At 42.2% G+C, this 27,647-nt stretch overlaps 1 protein-coding gene across 3 annotated transcripts; it reads left to right on the forward strand.

Annotated features, from left to right (window-relative positions):
- On the forward strand, positions 1-27,647 carry PNPLA4 (patatin like phospholipase domain containing 4). 3 transcript variants are annotated; one of them, XM_066621882.1, is made up of 9 exons: positions 1-96; positions 2,042-2,353; positions 5,943-6,063; positions 14,895-15,079; positions 17,383-17,477; positions 17,666-17,801; positions 19,284-19,349; positions 23,719-23,871; positions 26,841-27,647. In XM_066621882.1, the coding sequence occupies exons 2-9, from the start codon at positions 2,195-2,197 to the stop codon at positions 26,970-26,972; spliced, it is 1,047 nt and encodes a 348-aa protein (XP_066477979.1). In that variant the 5' UTR covers positions 1-96; positions 2,042-2,194; the 3' UTR covers positions 26,973-27,647. The 3 variants fall into 3 exon arrangements, with proteins under 3 accessions (XP_066477979.1, XP_066477980.1, XP_066477981.1); XM_066621883.1 differs by lacking the exon at positions 23,719-23,871; XM_066621884.1 differs by lacking the exons at positions 1-96; positions 2,042-2,353; positions 5,943-6,063 and having other exon boundaries at positions 14,897-14,984.

Below are 27,647 nucleotides of genomic sequence, written 5' to 3' on the forward strand. Positions count from 1 at the left end.
GCTGAGAGTGACAAGATGACGTCATAGGGCTGCTGCTGGGGGCGGGGATGGAATGTTAAGTAACTGTCTGGGGAGTCACTTCCAGATCAGAGCTAAGTAGGTGCTTTTTGTGTAGCTGCCTGTGTAAATGTGGTTTCTTCCAGTTGCTCAGGTCTTTGATAAATGTCTGTTTCTTCCAGATAGGGGAATGGGGTGCTGACTTTTGGCAGGACATTGGTCCCTGTAAAACCCAGTAGTAGCGCAGGCAGCAGTTCTCCAGGGCTTTTGGCAGCAGATTTTGCCAGCTTTGATGAACTTCTTAATTGGAGATCCTAAGAATTGAACCTACGAGCTGATGCATACAAATCATGTGCTCTCGCAGGCTGCAATCCTATCCACACTTTCCTGGGAGGAAATCCCATTGAGTAGAATGGGACTGACTTCTGAGTAGACATGCAGAGGCTTGGGTTCTGAGGCTGCAGTCCTATCCACACTTTCCTGGGAGTAAACCCATTGACTAGAATAGGACTGACTTCTGAGTAGACATGCATTGGATTGGGCTCTCGCTGAATGATCCCATCCCACTCTGGTCTAATGAGATCAGTTCATAAATATGCTGTGATCAATCAGCAACCCTATGCATGCATATTTTTTTCCCATCTGTTTGTGAATAACAAATAAATTATTCTCTGGGGCAGCAGGTATGCCATGGAAGTTTGTGTGTGTGTGGGGGGGGGGGTGTCATTTATTAGTTGGGACATGGGGAGGCCCTCACCAGCAGTGCAGTGTGCCTTGCCAATGGTAAAAAAACTGATGGTTTGCCTTGACAATTTTAGTGCTTTGTCAGTGTGCTGTGAGATGAAAAAGGTTGAAAATCACTGCTCTATGGGGACACGGGTGACAAAAAATATCCCCTTTCTGTTGCTGCTGCTGCACTCATTGCAATTAAAATCTTGATCTTGCCCATCCAAACGTTTCAAAACTGAAGGCAGGACAGTTCAATAGGCACAAGGCATTGCTTAAAGAGTGTGAAAAACTGCAGTAGCCACTTAAGAGAAATCTTAAAATTCAGACCAAGCATTTCTGTGCTGCCTCTTTCACAATTCAGCAGATTGAAACTTATGTTTGAGTTCCAGTTGGGAACAAAAGTGGCAGTTCATTGCCAAGTGAGACCTATTTTCAGCCCGAGTTCTGCCAGTTTTAGTGCATACTAGATCCATTTGGTGATGCTGATTTAAATTCAGTCATTTGCCCAAGCTCATTAGATGTGTTAGCATTGTACAAAAACCGCTGGGTGGTTTAGCTAAAGAAGTGGTAAATTATGATGTCCTAAATCTCTAGACCATTGGCTCAGACTTGGTCCTTATTAGATATAGCTTAGTACCAAATTGTGACTGACACTAATTGGCACTTCTCTTTGCAAGTTTGAGGCATTTTGACCTCAGATTTTTTTTAAAAATCTTATTGAGTACAGATAAATAACAGGCAATAGAACTACCAGATTTTCACATTTTCTAAGTGTATTATTACAGTGCAAGTGTTGCAGATGAAAAAAGGACAACTCTCTGTTATCATTAACCTGAAAAATTAATGGAACACTTTAATATATTTAATAAACATGCACTAAGTGTGCATTCCTTACCATTTTACCAGGGTTATTGCTGGGTAAAGCTATTTGTCTTTGTAGTAATGTACTTTTCTTGTAAAATGGGTAACCCTGATTCCAAGTACATACATAAAGTATATTGTGCATCTGGCACCCAGAGAAAGCACCTGTGGCCTGATCTTGTCATATGTAAAGAACTATCTACTTTGTGATCTTAAGTGCATTCAGTTTCAGACCTGTGAGAAACAGTGCAGAGTGGTACTTGTGTTGTGTGTTCTAAAAATCTTTCCATCGTTGTCATATTCAGTTGATCTCAAGCAAGTTTGAGTCTCGGCTCTCTCCTGCTTCTGTCAAGTTTGTGACGGCTGTCTCCTGTTTCTATCATGTTGATCTCCCTGCACATTCATTTGTTTGCTACCGCATATTGACAGCTCTTTTATTGTTGTTCTTAACCAGGTAGCCTCAAGATACTGGAGTATTTGGAGTCCCCAGTGTGTTCTCCCACCATGAAATTGCATTATTGATGTTTGGCATGCTTTATTTTCTCTAACGGTGGATGCAAGATTAAAACTCTTTGAGCTTGTCCTGATATCATCCAAATTTGGAAGAATGTGGGCTACCAAAAGCATTTCTAGAATCTCAAGACAATGGATTCACTTGCAGCAGACTGAGTTAAACAGACCGCTGTTTCTTAAAATTCAACAGTTTGGAAGTGATGCTGATAGTTGCTGTATTTTGCGAGCTGATCGTGTTTTATCTACATACAGTGTAAGCATTATTCTACTTCTATATTGCTTAGCTGTACATACTAGCTTGCTTTCAAATCAAAAGAAGGAAGCTTTATACGCCATGTATTATCCCACAGTTTCTGGTGATCATATTTAATTTATTGTTTTAAGGCTTGAATCTGACCCTTATCATATGTAAATAACTCTTGTTAAATGTATATCTTTTGCTGTTTTTGTTTTTGTTAAAGTACAGATCAAGGGAGTCTTGCAGGAAAGGTGAGGATATCACCGTAAATACTCACCTATGTTGATCTCATAGATAAGTAGAAGGCAGGTTTTGAGCCAAAAATATGGAATTTTCTATGACCCTCAGATAAGTTGTAGGGAAGAGTTTAAACTTAGGGGGGTGTCTGACTATAGTTTTGTCTGATTTTACCTGAGGCCAGATCCTGAAAAATAAGCTTCCAGTAATTGTTACCTAAGAAATGTACAGTATCTAATTTATTAAAAATTTAGTAAAAGCTCCTAAAATACATTTTATTAACTTTTTAAATTCTAGTCTTCACAACTTTTTTGTAAACACTATCAGAGTAAGTGCACTGTAAACAACATACCAGTAGAGCCGTTAATCAGATCCTTCTTTAAGGTGCCTGGTGTGTTAAACCAGAAGCTCTGTGTATAACATACAACATGTAACACATTGCTGGGAGTGTGTAGTTCAATTCACAGCTGAGACAAGCAACAAGGAATGGGCATGAGCAAGCACAAGCGCACATAGTTGCAACCCTACTTACTCAGAAGTAGACCCATTGCTTTCCATGGGTATTATTCTTGTGCACGGACTTGCAGCCTGGGACTTTGTTTCAGATGGAAATGAGGATGACATCCTGGTGTTGACAAAAAGCAGAGTCCTAAACTTGGGGGGGGGGGGTGTGAAATTTTTTGCAAATGACTTGTCAGGAATGTTCTGAGGCAGCTGCACAAAAGAAGAAAGGAGGCATTTTACCTTCTTCTCCAAACTGGAAGAGAGTTGAAGGTGCTTGTGGGAGCTGTGAGGAGGCTTTGTGAGGAGTATAGTGCTGCACTTCCATAGCAGTAGCCCTCATACAGACTATAGTTCTCATAAGTGCCTTCACTTCTCTTTCTGTTTGGAGAAGAAGCTGTAATGGCTGCCTCTGAATACTGTAATTACTAGCAAAAATTCTTCTTTTTCCTTTACCCCTGTGTCCTGCTTCTCAGCCCAGTACCCCCCCCCCGCACTTCACGAGACAGCTGTTAAGCTTCTCATAAGCTTCCCTGAAGTTCCTTCTCTATTCACTGTATTGACCCAAGTAGAAGTCGATCCAGGTTTTCAGGGTCGATTGTTAGGCGTGAATTTTTTGACTTATAGGCAAGCACCTATGGTGATTTTTTTTTGGGGGGGGGGAAGTAACACAAGAGCAGATTAAAATATAAAACAGCTATTACAGAGCATAAAAGCAGCAACTGGAATGAAAAAAGGAGCTCCCTAGGAGGTTCCTCCTTCCAGAAACTATAAGGAGTGAACTGGTAACTGATTCCAGAGAAGTGGTCCCACAACAGAAAAGGCCCTGCACCTTGCTGCCATCCGCTTGGCTTCAGATGGTGGTGATATCCTAAACAGGACCCTATCTGATTATCGTTTTTGGCAGTGGTATCCTAAGCAGGGCCCTATCTGAGGATTGTTACAAGTTTCAGATTATCAATCCTAATATTATTAGCATTAAAGCTAAAATAATCCTATAGGCCAGGGGTCCCCAAACTTTTCAGTACGAGGGACACATTGTATATTTTACACAGTGGTGGAACTGCTGTAAGGCAAGAACCACTGCCGGAAAACTGGTTCCCAGAGTGGAGAAACCCAATAGGATTGGGGATTTGGAACATATGTACATTAATACTTGATTACAGTTGGAAATGATTGAGAGTATGAGCCAAGAGCCACACAGGAATGGTTTTGAGGAGAAATTTGACGGAAGGGAGAAAAATGGCATAAAGTACATACTTATATTTTATTATGTAAATAATGATTTTATTTGTACTAAGCCCTGGTGAACTTGGTGAAACATCCTTGCAAGTAAACATGCACACTATTGGGATTTTGACTATAGTTTTAAGCATGTCTACTTGGAACTGAGTCCTACTAAAATCAGTGTAATTTCTAAGTAAACATTTGTGATTGCGCTGGTAGAATGAAAGTGTGAAATGCGTGCCAGATATACTGTGCAGTGAATGGTGATTAGTGGTAATGTCCTAAAAGGTATAGCTCTGAAGCAGGGGTGCTCAATATGTCGATCGCGATCTAACGGTCGATCGCGAGGCAAAATGAGTCGATCGCAGGCTTCTCTCCCGTCCAGGCATCCCTGGGAGTGAGCCCCGTCCTGGGAGTGATGCTCCCTGGGAGTGACGCATCCCTGGGAGTGAGCTCCTGTCCACACATCCCTGGGAGTGAGCCCCCTTGACTCTACTGGGGCTGACTCGTGAATAGTCCTGGAGAGGAGCCGCTGGCAGGCTTCTCTCCCATCCACGCATCCCTGGGAGTGAGCCCTGTTGACTCTACTGGGGCTGACTTACCTTTCCTCTGTTTTTGCACTGGTATGTATGGAGATCTGCCCCCCCCCCCCAACTTCCATCTGTTGGTTCTGTGTGCAAGGGGTTTTGCACTGGTCTTGCTGTGATGTCTATATAGAGATCTTCCCTCCCCCACACCTTTCCCCTGTTTTTGCACTGGTCTGTATAGAGATCTGCTCCCCCCCCCACTTGTATTGGAATCGAGGAAGATCTGGTGAGGAGGTAGATATGGTGTCAGCAGTGGCCCCTTTAAGGGTAAGGCCTGGGCATCCAGCAGAGTGTGCTGCACAGCTGCAGCCACTTGAAGGCAATAGGGCCCTCAGGGATATAAGAGCACCTGAGGCAGGAAGGGCTCCACTTATTTATGTGAGTCAGCCTTTTCCTACATGAAGATCATTAAGTCCAAGTACTGTTCCACCATGACTGATGAACATTTGGAAGCGTGCTTGAGGCTGGCTGTCAGCAGCTACTGTCCTGACTATGCATCCTTGGCTGATTCACTTCAGTGCAAGTCATCAAAGTAAACTCAAGTAATTACAAAAAATGTTTATAGTTAATTATGTTGTGTTGTGCAATATTGGCTCATGCAGTTATGCAAGGTACACCAACATACATTGTACACATAAATGTTATATGTTATGATGGCGCGAACATTGTAAAAAAACTCTGGTAGATCTCCGGGCCTTGCTGGGTTTCAAAGTAGCTCTCAAGCCCAAAAAGTGTGAGCACCCCTGCTCTGAAGACAATCTTGTAAACACTGTACTTCAGGCAGAAGTCTTGTTTTCTAACAGAAACGGTGTAAAAAACATTACATGACATGAGTTCTGCCACAAAACTTTCTACAGTCACCTAGAAGGGCATACGGCTTGCAATTATTTGGAAAGGAAAGACTCTTTACCTAACCATAAAGCAAACCTTGCAGCTTTTGGCAGGGTGATGGTTTAATGGTTATAAAATCCAGTGTGGCTCGCTAACTTTTTTAAAAAATTTTGTTTTTCTTTTGATAGTCTAAAATTTTAACTTTTGCATTGCATGAGTAGGTTTCTCAAGTTCGGGACACATGGCAAAGAATGGATGTGTCAACAGAGAGAGAGGCGGGCAACATGCCTTATGGCAAAGAATTCATGGATCCATGGGCTAGAAGGCAGCATGAGATGGAAGGTCGGTGTTCAACACTTTTACTCTTCTACAACTCTCATTCACTTTGAGTGATCATTACTTCAGCCCCTGTTTGGTATGGGGTTCACTCCACTAGACAGTGGCCACTGAGCTCCATGTTGGGCTGTGCGGTCCGGCACAGAACTCTTTGATTCTCCAGAGCTGCCACAGAATCAAGTAGCCCCATTGCGAGGTTGCTTTCCTTACCCAGGGGAAGGGGATGAATATTCCCTTCCCCTGAGGAGGCGGTGGCGGCTGTCTGGTTGCACTCAGGATGCCGCAGCAACCATTTTCAGTGCGCTGCAGTCCCGCGCTCCAAGAAGCTCAGGATTGGGCTGTTTGGCTACTAGATTGGTGGTTGAAAATTCCAGACCTTCTGCTTACACTCAGGTTTGTACAGTATTATAACTGAATCCTATTTTTAGGGCCAGCCCCAAAATGTATTCAAATCAAGGAAAGCACTGTCAATGTGATTGCAATGGTTTTAATGGCCCAGTGGGCATTAAACTAGAACTAGAAATAACTAGAAGTTCAAGGCTTTGAAGAGAAGCTGTTGGCAAGTTCTTATTAGTGTTTGTCAAGCTGTTTTCCTGATGTTTCCTAAAAACGACAAGTTTTCTGGAATGTTTTCACAGTGTTTAAGATTAATCTTATAGTCTTATGATGGAGTGAGATTTAACTCCAGCACTTCCTGATCTGTAGTTCATAATCTTACTTACTGCATGATACCACTGCTTGTGTGTGTGTGTGTGTGTCTGCTGTATATATGGTAAATACCTCCCAAAATGCTACTTCCATTATTGCTGTTTCATTACAGTATTCTCCATTCTGAGTGTGATTGATAGCTAGTGCAGCTAATAAAAGCAGTGTATTCTGGCTAACGCTGACCAACAAACAGCCAACACCACTGTTTCACTTAGTGTTTGGCTTTGCATGAATGTATCCCTGCATTACTGGGTGTATTACTGTTTCCAGTTTAACCTTTACCAACTCTCGAATAAGTTAAACTGGATAGCTTTACCTTGGTGTTTCACAGGGCATTGATCTCAGCCAGCTAATCCAGGCAATGTTTTGTGGTGTGCGATACCTTAAACATAAGCAGAATGGTGTAATCCTCTTGAGTATTGTAACCTTAAAGGTCATGCGATTTAGTGGAAGAAAATTTATAGCTGAATCCTCAAGGTAATTTAAGATAGTATTGCTTTTAGCACCATTCCCTGATGCTTAATGGTGTTAAACAGGGGTGTCGTTTAGGAGACACCTTCTAATTTTTTTCTCCTTGACAGGACAAAAAACTATCCTAAAAAAAACAAATGCCACAATGCTGGGAGTCTCTTAAGCCTTTTTCAAAGGTTCTGAGTGTGGTGTAAGATACCATATTCTGCACAGTCAATATGAGTGAATGAACATCTATGAATACAATATGAGTGAATGAATATCCATATCTCTGATCATAAACATAACATACAGCTCAGGTTTTGCTATTCAGGATAGATGGCCAGGAATATCATTCTTTTTAGGTTTTTGCAAAATTGTGGTTCTCACTGCCCTGGGAAACTCTTAATTAGTCCCAGTTTCAGACAAATACACCCTGAATTGGGGTCATGTGATCTTTGCCCTTTCTTATTTCAAAAAGTTTGGTCTGAGTTGTTGTACTAACTGAGTTCATTTGCAGTTGCTCTCCAAATAATTAAATAAATACCCTTCTTGAAGATGGGCATTGTCTTTTGATGGTTACTCCAACAAACAAAATTAATTCCCCTGATCTTTGGGGTCCAGATTTTTTTGCTCATCGCCTCCTTTCATTTTGCCGTGACTTCGTAAACAGACAGCACAGGAAATCGGTCCTGGGACATTCCTGGGACAGATGTTAGACAGAGTTTAGGTTTATGATGTTTTATATATCCCAAACATTTAATTTCTGCTGTCTAAATGAAAAAGATAGACTGATTTTAAGCACATTTGCCAGAATGGAATCTGCAATAAAATACTGGGACTTGTTTCAACTCACTTGCATAAATAGTTGAAAAATACCCAGTTTCAAATGTTTCCTTATCTCCTTCAGGTGGCCTCATCATCAGCATGCTGCTTCGAATTAAAGCATAAAAATGCAGTTGCCTTCAGTAAATGTGAACATACCATGTTACTGAAAAATGAATGCTAGATTTCTAAATTAGTTTTCAGTCAGTCTTACAGCCCAATCCTATTGAACTGCCTGGCTGATGGAACTAGTGGCTGCTGTAAAGTACACCCTAGCAGCTTGTGCTGTTGGAGTGTCAGTGGTAAGGCCAGAGCCTTCCTGCACATGTTGTCAAAGTGCTGGTCACTCACCAAAGCAGATAAGCTAGCAGCACGGGAAGGGGTGGGGGAAGGCAGAACGGGGGCAGGGAGGGGGCAAAACTGGGTGAGGAGGGGAATTGGTCAAGGAAGTAGCAGGAGGGGGTAGATTTGGAGATGATGGCCTGTGTCAGATGTGAATCCCTCTGGCAGTAGCCTCCTCGCCCCCTTAGACTTGTGCCAGTGAAATTGCTGGTGCAGGTCTGAGGAGACCCATTGCAAGGTGGGAAGGCTTTCCCCTCTGAAGCCTCCTGGTCCTTCCCTCCACAAGGGAAGGAGTGTGGATAGGATTAGGAAACGATTTACGTAAATTGGATAGGATTTAATGTAAATTGGAGGCTTTAATTTTGACTTGGTATAAATGGGCTTGACACTTATATACCCACACCTTGTTGAAAAACTTTTGCTGTTGCACATTATAAATAAAAAAAAAACCCAAACGAAATAGTACAAAATGAATGGCATCTTGTGTAAGATTTTTTTTTTTAAATCCTCATGTGCCAAAGTACCTGGATTTGCAAGAGCCAAGTGTCCATCTAGCCCCGGTGTATGGGTGGTTTTGTGTGAGCCCATGTACACAACTGTCTGCTCACGCCTTTGATTGCCGCTCAGCTTCCCTATGGTGCTGCCTTCCTATTCTACCAAACCCTGTGTAACCACAATACAATTCCAGTCAGATTTTCTGCATTTGGGAGGAGTGGGGGACTGGGCAAAAACCCCAACAGTGTGCTTCCTCACCTTCTTACCTTTTCCTTGATTGCATTTAATTATTACAACCCTGTTTAACAGCCCTTGGCACAGCATCAGGCTTCAGGACATATGGGAATTGTAAAATGGCCCTGGGGAAAAAGAACATGGTCTACTGCTGTCACTGCTCCCCTATAGCCTCTGATAAACATTCCTTTGGGCTCTGGCCTATCAGGCAGCAGTGGGGAGACAGTGCCACCCTTGAATTTTTGTAGTTTCAGGGGTTGGCAGGGAACAGGCCTTGCTCACTAGGCCCTACTAGTGGAGTCACCTCTTCATTTTTCCTCAGCTATGTAGAAAAATGTGCATGTGTTCTTTTTTTTCCCATTTGGGGAAGGGGCAATAGCAGACACATGCAATCCCAGTAACCACGGCTTCTGATGTGTGCTAATACACACCCACTTGACTTTCATCACTTTGACTTTCAGCTATTTTCAGTTATAGCCGCATGTCAGATTGCATCAACACATGCTTTCCTCTTTCATCCAATCTTCCAGGACATTTGTCAAGGTTCTTATGTTAATTTTTCTTTTATTTCTGTTTGTTTAGGTTTTGCACACATTCTCATTTCTTATATAGTTAGTTATTTACATTTTTCACTGGCTAGAATAAATTTGCAGGCTAAATGAGGCTGTGCTTTGACATACATCCATTTTTTAAAAAACTTTTGCCCATGCACTAGTCCAAGGGTGTCCAAACTTTTTGGCAGGAGGGCCACATCAGCTCTCTGACACTGTGTCGGGGGCTGGGAAAAAAAGATTTAATTTACATTTCAAATTTGAATAAATGTACATAAATGAATATATTAGAGATGGAACTTATATGAATGAATGAAGGTCTTACAATAGTTCAAGGCCTGTAAAAGACCTTGCACAAAGCAAGGCTGGCTGCTGTATTGTAGACATGAAATAGCAAGCAGTTGAGGGAGTCTCACAGTCCACGCGAGAGGTCAAACAGTTGCCCTCATGCTGAGAGCAGTTGCATTGGGCCAGCACGGGCTCCAGCAAGTCTATTGAAGGCTAGAGGCTCATTGGAAACTGGGGGCTTCCTGTGGGCCTAACTGGGAGTCCCCGAGGGGCGCAAGTGGCCCCCAGGCCAGGGTTTGGACACCCCTGCACTAGTCTCTAATCAAGCGAAAGTGCAAGTTGTTTTGATAATCCATTCCAAGGCAGGAATGTACCTCTAAAATTAGTGAAGTGTCCTGCAGTCTTTGAAGTAAAAAAAAAAAATTGCCTCTTTCTAACGAGGGTTCAGTTCCTCCATTTGAGCACAGTCCATTCCTTTTATCTGTGTTGCATACTAGGCTGCAGTCTAGTGCAAAGCACATGAAGTTTTAATGCTCTTCTGTGATATTTTTCTTGTCTTTATTTTTTAAACTAGGCCTCTTTGGGACGCTCTTTTGTCTTGTATCATTTTTCTCCCTCTGTCTACATAAAATATTCATATTGTGCAATTACTTCTCTCTTACATATTGCTTTACTTGCTTGTTACATGGTTAATTTGGTCTGCAGTCTGTTACTTCTTTCTCAGAAATGATGCCTATTAACTTATAAATTATAATTTCATAACAGTGTTGCCTTTTTGCCTTGAGTGAATATACCGCTGTTAAATCTGACGGTTGGGGAAAAAAAGGATTTACAGCTACTGATAATTATAATAATCTAATAGCTGTCATCTGATCCCTTTAATTAGAGCCAAAAGACTCCATGTTTCCATACAGACATGGGTTGGTAAGATGATAAAACCAAAAGTTAAATGTTTCTTATTTTCTTGTGTTAGTTGGTTCATCATAATTGGACAATTGCCAGATTACAGAGCCACTGCAGCATGATGGGTAAATCAAATGAGCAGAAGCTCCATGTGATGTTTCAGTTCCTAGAGTGCACATTTCATACTGCAAAGGGAATTTAATGTTGGAATTCTCACTACTTGCATTCTCCTTACATGACAGACAGACAGAAACCTTTATTGGCATAATAAAACAGAAAGAGTATACAATATAGCATAAAAGATATTAACTGCCCCTAGAGTAGTATTTTTCAAACTGTGGGTTGGGACCCACTAGGTGGGTAAATGATACAATGATAGTAAATGGGACTTAGTCCTGGGTAAGTGTGGGTAGGATTCCAGCCTAGGATTGTTAAAACATTTTCTTGCTTGATGATGTCGTTTCTGGTCATGATATCAGTGGGTCCTGACAGAATCTCGTTCTAAAAAGTGGCTCCTAGTGCTAAATGTGTGAAAACCACTGCCCTAAAGATTCAGTATGTCTCAAACCACATCACAATCAGTTTGAGATAAACTGCTACTTTCTTCATTATATCAGCCTCCTCAATGGAGAAAATAAACCATATTATATCATGAGCTGGCCAAACCCTCACCCTTTTCGTGATTGAATCTAGATGTTTCATACTAAGGTCCCTGTGGAATGGACAGTGTAAATCATATGAGAGTGATTCCACACTATCCAACTCACAGGAACAGCACCTCTCAGATTGAGGGATCCCTTTAAATCTACCACACAGCATTGCCAATGGCATGACATTACATCTTGCCAGGGAAAATGCCCTACTTTCCTGTGGGCATTGTAAAAGGTAGAGGAATAAAGCCGGTTGGCCATATTTAATAGAAATATGTGTATACAGCGGTGAACATACCTTGTTTGCTGTGCTCCACAACTCTTGCTGTTCAATATTCTGTGCTTAATCACTCGCAATACTTCTACTTGTGTTAACGATCCTAATGGATCCAGATCAATGCTGTTGATCTAATTTTCTTTATAATGTGCATTGACCTGACAGAGGAATCTGAGTCTAGTGGAAGATGACAGAGCAAGCTGTCTTGGTCTAAGTTATAATATGATTGGGATTATTCTGGTAGTCTTGCACTCCCCTTTGCCTGACCTTCCACATGAGCCAAGGCACGTTTGCTTCCTTGTGAGTAAATGCAAGCATGTGGCTTAGTTTCACTTTCCATAGGGCTCAATACATTGGTCAACTTGGAGGGAAGGACTTCCTTCTCTGGTGTTTTGGGGGCTGGGTTCATCGGATCAGGACCATTCTGGTGAAATTGGATTCCTCTCAGCCTGCCCTTCACAGTGGACCAAGGTATGGTAATCTACTCTTGAGTAATCACGTGCTATCACTCACTTTCCATAGGGTTCAATGCTTTTTGCTCATCTGCTATAAGCTTGTCAGTTGCAGCTTCTCAACCTACCCATAATCGAGTCACGACCCACCAAGGGAAAAGCAGACTTCTAGAAAATTTGAGATCAAGTTTCAATATTGATGTGTAAAATTTTGTTTATACTCTTTGGGGCCAACCACTTTACATTGTATTCTTGTGGTGGTGGTTTTGTTGTGGACCACTATCATATCTAAAGTAGGCTAATTGTGGAACTGGAACTATAGACTATTGGCCGAATCCTACCTGTCTGCCCGTGTGGTGATGCAGCAGTGCCAACGTGGTGCCCACTGAATCCTGCCAGGAAGTTTTGGCCTCAGGAGGCCTCCTTGGAGGACGGATATCGCTGGCACAAGTCCGCGTTGACCCTTGAAAGTGGATTGGGTACGGGAAGGGGGTTAGGATGGATTTGGCCACTGCCGATGAACCTGCCTCCTATTCGCAGGAGGCAGACCTGATTCGCCTCTATAGCTTCCCCATTTTGCCCCTGCCATACACCTTCCCTTCCATCCTACTTGTGTTAGCAGGCCTTCTGTGGTCTGCTGGCACATAGAAGGAGGTTCTCGCTCCCTGCCAGCACTCCAGCAGTGCACAACTTTGCATGTTGCTGGTATGCGTTTTGTGACTGCCTGAAAGCAGTTTAGGCTGGCAGAACACTTGTTCTGACCAGCAGGACAGCCCATTAGGATTGCACTATGTGGCTAGAATGAAAACAGAATTCCTGTAATGCAAAATATATTATACTATCACATTTCTCAAGCCCCGTTCCATGTAATTGACTTCCTCTGTAAAGGGTAGGGAAAATCATAATGCAGTGATATTGTCACACCATGCATTTTGAATTAGTAAACATTATTGAGAGAGGAGAACATGAGGCTCCTGCTTCTGCAGCCACATTTCAGCTGCAAAGCCTAGTTCTGGTCTGTATGTATTTACGTGCCAAGATTTGTTGACTTTCAATTAGCTGCTGGCTGGTTTTATTCCCAGTTAGAACATTGTGGTGTATAGCAATATTATTCAAAATAGCATCTTGGTTTTACACAATCCTACCCATGCTTCCTAAAAGCCCCACTGAATTTAGTGAGACTTACAGCCCGATCCTAAGGTGCCTGAGTGCCGATGCAGCGGTCGCAGCGCTGGTGGGGAGGCCTGCACTGGCCCGGCTGTCAGTGGAGTTCAGGTAAGCACTGAGTGGCATGGGGTCTAGGTGAGGGCATGGGGTGGGTGGCGCAGATGTTTGTGGGTGAGAGAGGGCAGAAAGGGGGTTAGACTGACCTGGGATCAGGTGGGACTGGAGGAGGCCTCCTCTGAATCCTATCCCCCTTGTTGGTCTCAGAAACCTAAAAGGAATCTTCTTGAGTCTGTGCCAGTGAAATAGACGGCACAGACACGAGCAGCCCCATTGAGCAGGCTGGGGCGTTGCTTGGGATAAGGGGACGAATGTTCTCTTACTCTGAGATCTCCAGCCTGCTCCGATCCAGCATAGGATCCAGCGGTAGCCATTTAGTGCTGCTGCTCTTGTGCTGGAAAGGATTGTGCTGTTACTCCCAGGTAACTGTGTATAGGATTTCAGCTTTAAAGACTATAAATTCTGTACTACAATCCAAATGTCTGTTGAACCCAAACTTATTTCGGGAATCCTAGCAAGCCTTTATTGAGGATAGAGATTCTAAGGAGCCTTGAAGAGATCACTGAAAATAAACAGTGTCGTTTATAGATGAATCTTATCTGGAAAGACTTGCTTCTAAGTCAACATTTTAGGATCATACAATTATACTGTATTTAGTAGCAAGTGGGATATGTTTTTAAAAAAACTACTTTACTGGATTCTTCAGCTTCGCTGTGTTTTGAGTTCTATGTTAAAATGGTTTGATAGCCTACACTCCTAGAATCAAATCATTACAAATGATTTTGTTACCATACTTTATTTTGTTTTATGCCCTTTCCCAGTGTAGGCTATAACACCAGCATATTCTTTTCCTTAATCTGAACATGCAATGTTCATTAACATTTGGTCCATGCTAGAGATGCTGATGGTAGCATTTCTGGTTCGAATGACGTGACTGCGCAAAGATTTTTCCAGAGGGACTTGAAGTTTAATGTGCTCCTTTAAAATATAATGACCAGCCGTAATTTACTGAAGTAGCTAGGAATTGTGAACATTTTAGCCTGTTTCAAGAGGATTTGTAAAATGATCAGAAAAACTCATCAAAAAAGAACTGATTGTTTTTTGAAATTAACTCTCGGATTGTAACAGATACCTTTTATAATGTGTCTAATTTTGCAATAAATTAAAATTCATTTCCATCATACTTCAGTTTAGACGGAAATAAAGTTCTGGTTAGAAAAATTGAATGATGTTTTATTAACTCATATGTCAAAGTACAGTACTTGTGATCAGAACGCCAAAGGTGTTGTACATTTCCATTTCCAGTTAGTTTGGGAAGGTAGGGTACTTTGTACCTCTAAAAATTCAACACATTCTGATGATGATATGCTTATGTTGTATCAGGGTAGACATGTTTCTCGGGGAGGGCAGAATCTTAAATGATCTTTTCTTTCCACAGCAAAAATGAAGCATCTCAACTTGTCATTTGCAGCCTGTGGGTTTCTGGGGATATACCACTTGGGGGCAGCATCTGCTCTTTGCAAACATGGTAAGAAGTTATTGAAGGTTGTGAAGGCCTTTGCAGGAGCTTCTTCAGGATCTTTGATTGCCACTGTTCTTTTAACGGTGCCAGAAAATATAGAGGTAATTGAAAAAGAACATATAATTTTGGAAAAGTTGCTGTCTTAAAACTACTTTCCGATGCAGTTATAACAACAGATCCAAAGTTTTGTAACAAAGCTGCATGCTATTGTTAGAATATTCTAGACTAAATGTAATGTTGCAATGACAACTCCATGCAGTGTGCTTCTCCATATCATGCAGCTTGAGTATTGCAAGAGAAACGGGCTGTATCATTGAGTGTTTCTGAGATCTGTTCAGTTACTTTACAAGTCAGTTGCACATAGTTTATGTACTATAAAGTGGGCAAAGATTTATCTGTTGGGGTGATCCTGTAATTAACAATAAAAATTTGAGCCTGAGAATAAAAATAAAAAAATCTAACAATTCAATTGTAAAAAAAGACTATGAAAATATTTGTACCAAAGCTAAAACAGATTGATAGTTATAGTTATAGCTAGTATAATTGGTGTTACATGTACACTGTAGTTTCACTGGCTGTTGTTTTTAATTCTTCTAACATACAATGTCTGCTTCAGAAATTAAATCTACTGGATTCCTACCACATCCTTATTAGAAGCTTGCATTTAAAAAAAATATGCATCATATAGTTGATTCTTGAAGCCATGTATCACATGTGTGATATTGCAGTGCCAGGTTTTACAATTACTATATACAGTTCAAGACAATTTTTTTTTTAAATTATCCTTGTCCTTAAGCCCGTAGCCACCTGCAAAAATGCTTAGTGGCCTGCTTCTGAGAACATTGTGTAATGGTGGGTCTTTTTTCTCTTTTCTTGCTGTATCTCTTTAAGCAGCAGTGGCTTCAACAGCACTTGAAGCACTGATTATATTCCTGGTGGCCAGCAACTGTTAGCTGCCATTTTTCCCCCCTTTGGAATGTGCCAGGAAATATGGGAGTCATTTCCTGGCATATTTTAAAGAGAAAAAAAATGGTGACCAGCAGGAATGGACTATCAAGAATACTGGATAGTGCTGAAGGTCCTACTGCCCACAGAGACCTGGAAAAAAGATGTAAAGGAAAAACCCACCTACCATTATCACTCACCTGTGCAAACATTCAAGATTACCAACGGTGACCAGAAGATTAAAGACGAGACTGTTCAGATAGAACAGCATTGTTCTATAACTTTCCCTTTCATTCTTTTCTTACTCCTCCAATGTGGTTTTTGCTGAACCCCAATAGCAAAACGTCGTATCTGATTGGGATTTAAATATCAGTTTTATCACTCGACCCAAAACCCAGTCTGCTGCACTTGGTTCCCTGTACTGTATTTTTTCTGCCAAAAACTGGCAACACCCTCTCCGAAGTTTTTGCAAGTCACTGGTGGAAATCATTGCTGTTTAACATTTTCTTTTCAATTCTAAATGCATATGGGCATATTCATGATGCCATGTATATGCCCATATGCATTCTGCAGCTGTTTAAGACGATTTTGCATTTTTAGGAGTGTCAGTCTTTGTAAATTACAACTTCTAGTTTGTAACATTAAAAGTAACTGAAAAATGTCAACCACAGTTGTCTTTGATTTTAAGTCTGTATGCTTCTCTCACAAGCACAAGCCTATGCATGTGTGCTTAGAAGTAAGTCTCACTGAATTCAATGAGAGTCCCAGGAAAGTGTTATAGGATTCCAGTCTCAGTATATTTAAGGCTGTTCTTTCCTCATAGAGCATCTGATTTAGCTTCTTGTTCAACATTTTCACTTTGCAGAAGTAGATATTTTTCACTGTGTTGAATTTTGGGAATTGCTAAACAGTTGAGCAAAATAAAGGTAGTGATCCTGGCTAAGTTAAAAGTAGTGGTTTTTGTTTAACCCGATTATGACAGTCCAAACTGTTGGATGTAATGATTGGAGACTGGAAGTAATGAAGAAAACTGCGCAATCATTTCCACCAATCTTTCCAATTGATATACATATTCTGCAGGATATAAAAAGAATCAAAGTTAAGTTGTGTAGACTGTATATGTGAGCAATCTCTTTCCATCAAATTTGCCCCATTAAGATGAGCACACCTTGAATTTTGACTCTGTTCATTCGTCACAGCAGCAGTGTAGTCTGTGCGTTAATCAAGCTTGGCGCACTGCGCTTTGTTTTCCATTGGCAGAAAAGAAAACATAGATGTATTACTGCATGTATTAGTGTCATAGTAAGAATGCTGTGAACATCCTTGAGTTTTGTTGGTCTTTTTAAAATGAATGCTAAAACTTCAGTAATTCACATAACCTATTTAAACGTTTCTCTAACCTTAAAGAAAAAGCACTTCACAATAAAACCTATATTTAAAAAAAGAAATGGTTTTTCAGGAATGTACAAAGATGACCTATACATTTGCAGAAGAAACTAGAAAACTCTATTTTGGAGCACTAACACCAGGCTTTGACGTCATGACAAAACTTAGGTAAGTATTTTTACAAAGCCTCTCTCAGATTTGGTTTCGTGTATAGCCTCAGAGACATGCTCCGGAGGAACTTCCATGTGAATGTAATAACTGTGAGGAAAGCAGAGCATTCCTCTTCCTCCTAAATTATTGAGGAGGTTGTTTAATTATTAAAACTGACTAATGTTTATCATTCTCTTTTTCTGCAGGGGCCTCATTGATTCGGTTCTCCCTCCTAATGCTCATGAGATAGCAGAAAATCGCCTCTTTGTATCAGTCACTAGTGCTAAAAATGGAAAAAATCATTTGCTTTCAAATTTCGCCTCAAGGGAGGATCTTGTTAAGGTAGGACGGCTGCATATCACTTCTGTAAATGAAAATGCATGACTGTCTCCAGGGTCTGAGAGTTTGGCTTTTATTAACTGTGGCCTGAGCACTCTTCGTTTTATTCACTTGAGTGACTGCACTTCTCTAAGAAAGAGTGCTGCCATGTTTTAAAGCATGAACTGCACAGCCCAATATTTCTGCACACCCTACTACCTGGGGCTTATTTATTCTTTTAAAAATCCCTCATGATCTGTCTGTGCGTGTGTGTAAAGAACAAATGTTTTTCTCCCAAACAAAACGATAGCCAGAAACTAAGCAGATCTTCACATGTTGGGTAGAATAACAGGAAGAGTAGAGTTACAAGAGATCATTCTAGCAAGGGTAAAAACAGGGTTCTGCATGGGTCTTTGGTGTCCCAAGTATGCAACTGTAGGTGCAATCCTAACCCCGTATGTCAGTACTTTCCAGCACTGACATAGCAGTGCCAATGGGATGTGTGCTGCATCCTGCAGTTGGGTGTCACTCACAGAGGCCTCCTCAATGTAAGGGAATGTTTGTTCCCTTACCTCTGAGCTGCATTGCCCTTATGTCAGTGCTGGAAAGCACTGACATAAGGGGTTAGGATTGCGCCATGTGTTATTTTAAAAAATGCTACCCCATTTTTCTCCCATTGAGGGTCTCAAACTATCCGTCTGATTCTGATGCTTACCAAGATCCACTGAACTGATTGTATCCATATTTTGATACTGAAGAAAATGTAGGCTCTTATTGATGGCGAAGAGCAGCTTTTGGGCCAAAATTATGAGGAACGCAGTATAGAATGTGTGTATGTAGTATTTTGAACACTGGAGGAATGTTAATATTATCTTCCAATTGCCTCTGATTTAAAACAAAAACCAACTTATTTCTTCACCTTCATTCTAGTAGCCTTAAATATAGGAACAATACCTTATTTCTTGGTTGGTGCAGTTTGCCTCCAAACTGACATACAATGGATTGTTCAGGTTTAGTATTAAAGGGTACAAGTGGGAGCTGCAACAAAATGTTGCATCTGCCCAGTCCTAGTTATCCATCTAGGTCAAGCAGGCCAATTCCCTATCCCTGCCCTGGCATTCTCCTGCCCTCCCCTTTAACCCCAACTGGCATCTCAGAATTCCATGGCATTTTGAGCAGAAGGGTCACTGAGCATGCTCAGTGGCTTTTTTTTTTTTTTTTTTGGACACAGGCATTTTTCTTTTTTCATGTAGAAACATACATACTACTCTGTGACTAGGAAGCCCCCTGCGTATGCAGAGACCTGTAGATTGTTGATGGATGACCATGTTCCGTGTGCTTAGCCATTTGCTATTAGTATATATGATTTTTTTTGAAGTACAGTTGTAATTACTCAATCCATGTTTTGGACTGCATTGTTAAATAGCGGATAACAAATGCTTAAGGAAGTATGAATACTTCAAAATATTTTTATTGTTTGTTTCTCCCCTCCCACTTCTTTTCCAGGCCCTGCTAGCCAGCAGTTTTATTCCTCTGTACGCTGGAATCAATGCAATGGAATATAAAGGAGAGGTCTGTGTTGTTAAAGTTTATTACTGTGCCATGGATGCTAAAGTTTTGTTGTTACTGCTCGATTCAGCATTGCAGCTAGGTTGGTCAGGTGCCGTGGCAAAGAATTTAACTTGCATGTTGCCACTGCAGCATGACATGGCCTTGAAAACCCATAACTCTCTTGGTTGTGCGCTGAGATCACTTGCTTCCAAAGCAAACCAATAAATAAAGGCTGCTCAGATGGCAGTGGTGCCTCAGACACTGGAAGCAACCGTATCATCTGAGAGTCGCATCTCTGCACATGTGTGTAGGACAGGAAATTGCAGCAGGAGCTGCAGTTTATGTCACATGGATGCTGCAGAGGAGTTCAGAGCTGTGTCTGACAAAAATTATTTCTTTTATGCTGCCATTAAAGAGAAAGGGGCACTATGCTCTATATCACATTTTGTCATAATTCCAAATGATGGCCTCTACCTTAGTCCCACTATGTGTAGAGCAGGTGCTGTTGGCTCTTTTATCCTTAATATTGCACAACAGAAGCATGTTAATATACTGCTGGGGATGAAGAAAAGCCCTGATACTGGGGCTCTTCCTGCTTGCCAGGGCTGAAATGTTCTTTAGATAAAGTCTCTTTTCACCCTGCAGCTGAGGTGTTCTGTTAATATCCAGATACCAACAGTATCTGTAAGCTAGACATTTGTCCCCAAAGCACAGTTATCAATCTGGGGCTTTATGCTGAATGGTGTTTTAGAGGATTAGTAAAACAGACTTTTCTTCATTTTCCACCAGATTATACTTTGTGTGGTTCATGAAGCAACACATGGCTCTTTAAAACGAATGAGCCTAGAGTCACATAGATTTAGATACCTGCATTTACTTGCAGACGTATATTCCATTAAGCTTAGTCTTCATGCTTGATGTGCTTCTTTTAAGTGAATTTTAACTACACACTATTTCACAATTTCTCTTCTGCTTGTAATGTATGTGTGAATTTCTAGAAGTAATATCTGACAGTGCAGGATCCTCTGAATTATTAAGAAATACATTTGAGGGCACACTGCAGTGGCAACTATCATAGTGGAACTTTTTATTGGGAGTGAGAGTGTTTTGCCCTAATTGCTATATCTATACTGCTGATTTACAGCAGAATCCTATCCCCAGCAACTCTGCCGGGTGCAGTGGTGCCAAAATGGCTACTACTGCTTAGAGCCACTCCGTTCTCCCCAGGGACGGGGGTTGGGATCCGGCATAACCGCCCCGGTGCCAAAATGGCTACTGCTGCAAAGTCGCACTGCCAGGGTCGCCAGAAGTCTCCTTGGGGGAAGAGGACTTTTGTCCCCTTCTCCTGGGGAAAGCCCCAATCCCCTCAATGGAGCTTCTAAAGTCTGTCCCAGAAATTTTACAGGTGCAGACTTGAGAGCCTCTGTGTCTGGCTTTGCAGCCCCACATGGAAGATAAGATATGGCAGAGCAGGGTTCCCCCAGTACTCCCCTTCCACGGCCTACCTCTGCCATGGACCCACTGCGGGCCACTGCCACATGTGCTGTGCTGCTTGCTGTTCACAGTAGCAACCCAGAAGCATGCAACAGTGGCTCAGTTTTTGTACCACCATAAAGCACCTTGCGCTGGCAGAATACTTGTTCCAGCAGCACAAGACTTTGATAGGATTGGGGCCTTAGGCTTCAAACCTATACACACATTTAAGCCCCGTTGCAGCGTTTAAGCCCCTTTGATCACAGTGGGACTTACTTCTGGGTAGACTTTCACAGGATTGCAAGTGCGTATAGTTTATCTGTTTCCAAGATCTGAGAATACATCCCTCCCAGCAGAGCTGTTGTAACTGGGGTCATTCAACCACATTTTTATTCTCCATTCTGTGTCATAATCTTGCCCTTGGGTGAACTTTCTTTCCCAATGGGAATGTCTCATCCTGCAGCTCTAAGTGTTTAAAACTGCAAGACAACTTTTTTCCCCTTCATTTTGTTCTAGATGCTTTTTCCTTAGTTGCTTAAGTGTCAATCTTAAATCAGAGAGGACACTTGGATTTTCAGCAGTCCAAACTTCCTTTTTGTGACCTCCATAGTTGGGACATTCTGCCATCTAGCAAAGTTTATTGAGATGGAAATGTGTGGGAAATTGACGATTTCCCATCTGGTTATATACTGCATCAATTAGGAATATTAACAAATACTTTATAAAATCAGAATGCGGGGCAGGGAGATAAGTTCACTTCTGGACTTTGGTATATCATTAGGGAAGGGCTATAGTTCAGGGGCAGAGCTCATGCTCTGCATGCTGAAGGTTCCAGGTTCAATCCTTGGGTGCCCATTGTGGGGAAAGGAGGGGTAAAATATATTAAAAAGATAAATCTTTAGGTAGGAAAAATTCTTACCTGAAATCATGCAGAGACTATACTGTAGTCTACACTGACCTAGATGGACTGATAGTCTGATTCAGTATTGGGCAACTCATTTGTTGATGTGATTTGGTATGTTTTTAAAATTATAATTCCTGTTTACCTTAGACCTGGTCACAATGATACAATGCCATCCATCAAAGAAACCCAGGATCATAGATACCTTAAGGTGGATTCCAGAAGCATGTTCTGCCAGATTCCCAGTCCAAGCTCTGCCTGGAGAATTATGCCCACTTTTAGCTAATCAGCTCCCCTTCTTTGCTCAAAAATGACCCTGGTTCTGCCCTGCAGCACTGCTTGACCCCACCACCAGAGTAGCTCACCTGTTCAACCTGCAGAGGTCCTCTCTCCTGCCAGCAGCCTCCCGCCACTACAGTTGCCCCTTGGTCCTCAGCAGGTCTTGGGCACAGCAGCCACATACCAAACTCCAGTGTCTCCAGCAGTCTCCAAAGTCCATTCACCCATCAATTCCTCAGTCCATTAACCCAGTCTCCCCCTTCCTCAAGCGTTCCTCCTTCTGCTACCCACAAACCCTTCCTGCCTCAGGTGCTCCTTATATCCCTGAGGGCCCTATTGCCTTCAAGTGGCTGCAGCTGTGCAGCACACTCTGCTGGATGCCCAGGCCTTACCCTTAAAGGGGCTACTGCTGACACCACACCCTACCTCCTTGCCAGATCTACGGAGATTCCAATACAAAGCGGAATAGAACCAAAACTGTGTTTGATAATGCCACTAAATGATCGAAGACATTGCATGATGATCTCATAGCGAGATGATCATTCATTTAGTCTGGCTGTTACTGGAGTAATTATGTTTTATTGCCCCAATATGCACTGCTGGTGACCAACTCATAAAGCTTCTGTCATTCTGCAAGGGGCAGTAGTGAATCACATGCATAACTAAGAGCATTCTGTGTATAATGACCTTTGAGGGGCACCATAAGTATTATGAAAATTTAGGAAGAGTATGTGACCATGCAGGTTTTTAGCAAAGCTGATCAAGGAATTAGGCTATATAATAATAATAATAATAATAAATACAGGCATTCATATACCGGCCTTTCTTGGTCATCAGATTTCTCCTCAGACTTTAATTCAAGGCAGTTTACATAGGCAGGCTGTTCTAAATCCCCGTAGGGATTTTTACAATTGAAGAAAGGTTCTATCTTTCAAGAACTGCACAACATTTCAGATGGATCTTTTGTGGTCTGTTATCACTTTCTGGCCTCCAGATTCCTCTCATGCAGGCTGACAAGCAGCTCCTTCATCTCTCCAAGAGCAGGTGGAATAACTCGGCTGGGCTTGTCAGCTGCTTCAAGGTCTCGCCATTCACGGTGCCGGTGGCCTCGAACTGGCGACCTTCGGATGTTATCTTCAGGCAAACGGAGGCTCAACCCTCTAGACCAGACCTCCTGCCCATTCAAGAAGATGAAAGACACAGGATATTCATTCCAAAAAGAAATGGTTGAGAGAATAGCAACACATTATATCATGCCCGAAAGCATGTCATTTTGTAACTGGAAATTTTGCAGTCATACACTTTTGAATAAACCCTAAGTTTCAACATAGGAAATGTGCCAAAATAGATTAATGCAGAAATAGAGTGACAGTCCAATCCTGTGATTTTGCTCCATTGCCGTGAACTTGTGTTCCAGTAGCAGGATAGTGTACATAGCCATGCACTTCCAGCCACCTGGACTGGTATGCTATACCCTCTGGAGGCTTCCCACATGCCCCTTTTGTCTCCAAGGTCCAAGGAGATCCATTGGCGATTGAGGGGTTTATGGAGGAGTAAGGGAAGATATTTTCCCTTAATTCTTCAGAGCCTCCTGATCGCCTCCCCACCACCACCGTAGCATGCAATGCAGCTTGTTTTAGCATAGCTGTATGCTATGCTGAAGGAAAGGGTAGGATTGGGCTGTAAGTCAGGCTAAATACTGACATATAACCTATTTTATTTTTTATTTTCTACAAGAAATGGATTGATGGAGGCTTAACCAGTGGTCTCCCTATTCTTCCATTGGGTCGAACTGTGACTGTTTCTCCTTTTTGCGGCCGGCTAGATATTTGCCCGCAATACAAAGGACACATAGACATCTATGTTAAAGTTGCAAAACAAGATATAATGGTGAGTTATACTAGGGAAAATGGTGTGTGCACAGCTTTGCAGTAATTCTATGTATAGACATTTGGGCTTAAATGTACATTTGATTATCTTGCAATCCTTGATATAGGACTTTTGGGCATGTAACTTTTCTCTAAAGATGCACCCTGTTCAATCCCACATTATCCTAATGTAAAACTAGGACACTTAAATTCACAGCCAAATCCTATCCAGTTTTCCATTGCAAGTGCAGCTATTCCAATGGGGCATGCGTTGATCCTGTGGTGGGGAGGCAGTCAGAGAGGCCTCCTTGAGGTATGGGAACATTTGTTCCCTTACCTCAGGTCTGCATTGTGGCTGCACCGGTGCTGGAAAGTTGGATAGAATTGGGCCCTCAGCCATTCAAACAAAGGCCTAAAGAAGATTCTAGGCTTAAGCTATCTCATGGAGAAAAAATTAAGCTGTTTGATTTGAAATGCAGAACCCAAAAATGGGGGGGGGGCCTTTTTTTTGTTTGTTTAAGGGCCTTTTGATTTGTAAGTAATATCAAAGGAGGGTGATTACATTACCTCTTTTCTTGTGGCTTACCTAACAATCACCACATAACAATAACCCAAAAGTGGTAATTTGTGAGAGCAGGAAGAAAATGTTGTTCATTTCACAGGAAATGTGGAAACCACAGCTGTGAATTGCTATTTAAAGTGGTCTCAGGAGCAACAAAAAGCCACATGTGAATTATATGCCTTAACATCCCAATCCTGTTTTCTTCTCCTCCCCTCCCCCCTCTCCGCCACTAGCAGAACACACATTCTGCTGGCAGGATGAGAAGCTGAACAAGGCCACCAGCCCAATCACTGGCATATTGACTTGGTGGAGAAGACTCACAGCCCAATCCTAGCCATGTCTACTCAGAAGTAAGTCTCACTAGAGTCAATGGGGCTTACTCCTAGGAAAGTGTGGATAGGATTGGGCTGTCAGTTGCCAGGCAGGTTGAGTGGGGGTGGGTGGTGGGAGGAACAGGGGTGGGGGGGAATGGGGGAGTTTCTGGGCAGGAAGGGAGGCAGAACAGGGGAGGAAGGGAGCAGGATCTGTGGCACTCTCTCCCTTTCCTCTGCCATGACACTCGTTCATTCTGCACCACTAAAATAGCTGGTGCAGGACCAAAGGGACTCATAGGGAAAGCAAAAGTTCCCTTATCTGCAGAGACCTCTGCAACTGCTCCCCTTCCCTATGATGCAGAATGCGCTCCTTTGGCACAGTTGTATTAGCAGCTAGGGGGTGCTAATTTGAAACCAAGACATCTTCTCAATTATTCAAAACCACTTCAGTTATTAAGGACTGACTTTGTCTCATTTGGGACTGAAAGTTTTGATTGGATGTTGTTTTCAGATAGCAGTGTTAATTAAGAATGCAGGAATCTAGTCATGTTATATAGTAGACTTCAATGGGAAAAACCTGGACTCAAATGCATGCAGTGACACTCACCAAGGAACAAGCTATTTACCTTTCAGGCTAGCCTACTTGGAGCCCAATCCTGGGCTCACTGCTGCAGCTTCGTGCCACTGTGCACTGTTGCAAATGTGCCGTAAGGCACATTTGCAAGCCTCACCGCCAGGCAACCACCTGTGCTAGCCCAGCGCTGGCTGGTGCTGGGCTAACGCTGGGCTAGTGCGGGGCAGCCGCCCAGCTTCTGCGGATCGGTGGTCTCATAGACCACCATAGGTCTCACGGACTCTTAGGAGCCGTGGAGTGGGGAGGAAGCGTTCTGGGGAGGGGGGAGGCCAGTGGGGGGGGGCAGAGAGAGGGTGGGGGAGGAGTCCATGGATCAGCTCCACCAGATCCAAGGCGCTCGTGGAGGGCTCGGCGCCCTACACAAGCACCCCATTGCAGGGCTGCTTACCTTACCCGGGAGAAGGGGACGAAAGTCCCCTTCTCCCGAAGTGCCTCACACGGTAGCCCAGGGCACGCAGAATCCAACGACAGCCATTCTCAGTGCCGCCAAGGCTGGGCGCCCCAGGCAGCTCAGGATTGGCTGCCCCTGTGCTATTCTGAAAATAAAACGAATAAAGACCCACAACAAAATGTTGTATGCAATTTTTCTTTTTCATTTGTCATTCCTCTCCCCAAAGTCCTTCTGTCTGGTGCAACAGATAGCCTGCTCAGGTTTGGTCTGCTGAACAGCTGTCTCCTTACCCAGCCAAAGCTGGGTGGGGGTAAGCACTGTACTTACCAATTAGGACTGTAGAAAGCAATTTTCTGCCGATCCTAGTTAATCACTCTGCAAGGCCAGTTTTGTCTAAAAAGGGGCAAATCCCATTAAAATTGTACTACATCTGGGACTTACTACATTTGGGGTAGGGTGAAAGTAAGAATTAGGCTCTTTTACTTTACCTCCACTCATTCCACAATCCCTTTAAATTGCTAGTGTGTAGCCCCAACCCACATTTTACCTCCTGCCCCCATAAAACCCACATCAGACCAGTAGCTTATTTTATATACCAACAGTCACACAGTGCACAGAGGTCTTGCGCCTGAGCGCTTTCCTCATGCTGCCAGAGTACTGTGAGGACACTGCACAGGCTCATCCCTTTGTCCTCTAATGTTTGAGGGTTTTGTGTTAAACCAATACTTTCATGCACACCTGTGATATCTCCCAGGTATAACCATGCCTTTCTCTCTGGCTGGCCCCATTAGCGGGGCACTGATGGTAGCACCACCCACTTTACTGCTGGAGGGCCTTATTTACTAGCCCTATGTAAAATGCCCTGAGCTCCTTTGAGGAAGAGAGCATAGAAACATATGGTAACAAAGAGTGTGTTATCTGTTTACAACCAGAAGATAAATCTAACTCATGCAAACAGAAAGTGTTATGCTGTCAAAATAATGAACTCTGTGATCATATTACCTTTCTAAGATGTATATTAATGCTCTGTAAAGAAAAGCTGGAAACCAAAAGATACAATGCCTTCATTTGTCTATCCCTTTGGCTGCAGTTGTCCATCACAAATCTTGTAAGACTTCATCAGGCTCTATTTCCACCAAGCCAGGAGAAAATGAAATCACTCTACCAAGATGGATTTGATGATGCCGTCCATTTTTTACTGAAGGAAAACTGGTTTGAATAGATTATGTGTGTTGAAAATTAACAAAGTCTGATGGCTGTCAGACCAAAGCTACAGGCGGTCTTCAGAGCCCAAGGAATTGCTGTCACTATTTCTGTTTATCTAAAATGAATGCCATAGGAATTGCATCTGCTGCTGTCAAACAAATATTTATATATAGGTGTGTTGTACTGAATTTGTAAACAGGTGCAAATGCAAGGGAAGTGCTGTATACTTGTATCATATGAGAATTTGCTTTAGAAGTGTTTCAGCTAATAAAAATAAGTTCTCTTTAGAACTGTTTTTCATAAGTTTTAATAAAAAATCAAAATTTCCTTTTTTGGGGCTATAGGATAGCTGGCATAGTTTGGACTGATAATTCATGAAATGCTTGAATATGATGACTGGCATATTTGAGATAATTGTCCAGATAGCGTCCTGAAAATATGCACTGTCCATGGAGAGTTGCATACTCGTGTTCTTTTACAAGTACTCCTGTTTGTGTGCCAATTCATTGACTTATTTTTTTTTAGGTTTTTAAGTCTTTTTTTTTTTCCAGTGTACTCTCAAGCATGAACTCTAATTACAAAGACACTGTGGGAGACAAGACAGCTTAATTGCATATCTTTTAATTGTTATGCAGATTTGTTTTGCCATTGGTACATCTTATTCTTCAAATAAATTGCATAACTGCTTACA

The sequence above is a fragment of the Tiliqua scincoides genome, chromosome 3 (assembly GCF_035046505.1).
Source record: "Tiliqua scincoides isolate rTilSci1 chromosome 3, rTilSci1.hap2, whole genome shotgun sequence".
Taxonomy (NCBI): domain Eukaryota; kingdom Metazoa; phylum Chordata; class Lepidosauria; order Squamata; family Scincidae; genus Tiliqua; species Tiliqua scincoides.

What these genes read in the sequence shown, in the direction of transcription:
- PNPLA4 (XM_066621882.1), top strand. Translation starts at nt 2,195, where the DNA reads ATGTGGGCTACCAAAAGCATTTCTAGAATCTCAAGACAATGGATTCAC. An exon ending in AAGGCAGCATGAGATGGAAG is followed by an intron (nt 6,064 to 14,894) that starts GTCGGTGTTCAA and finishes TTCTTTCCACAG; the next exon opens with CAAAAATGAAGCATCTCAAC. An exon ending in GACGTCATGACAAAACTTAG is followed by an intron (nt 17,478 to 17,665) that starts GTAAGTATTTTT and finishes CTTTTTCTGCAG; the next exon opens with GGGCCTCATTGATTCGGTTC.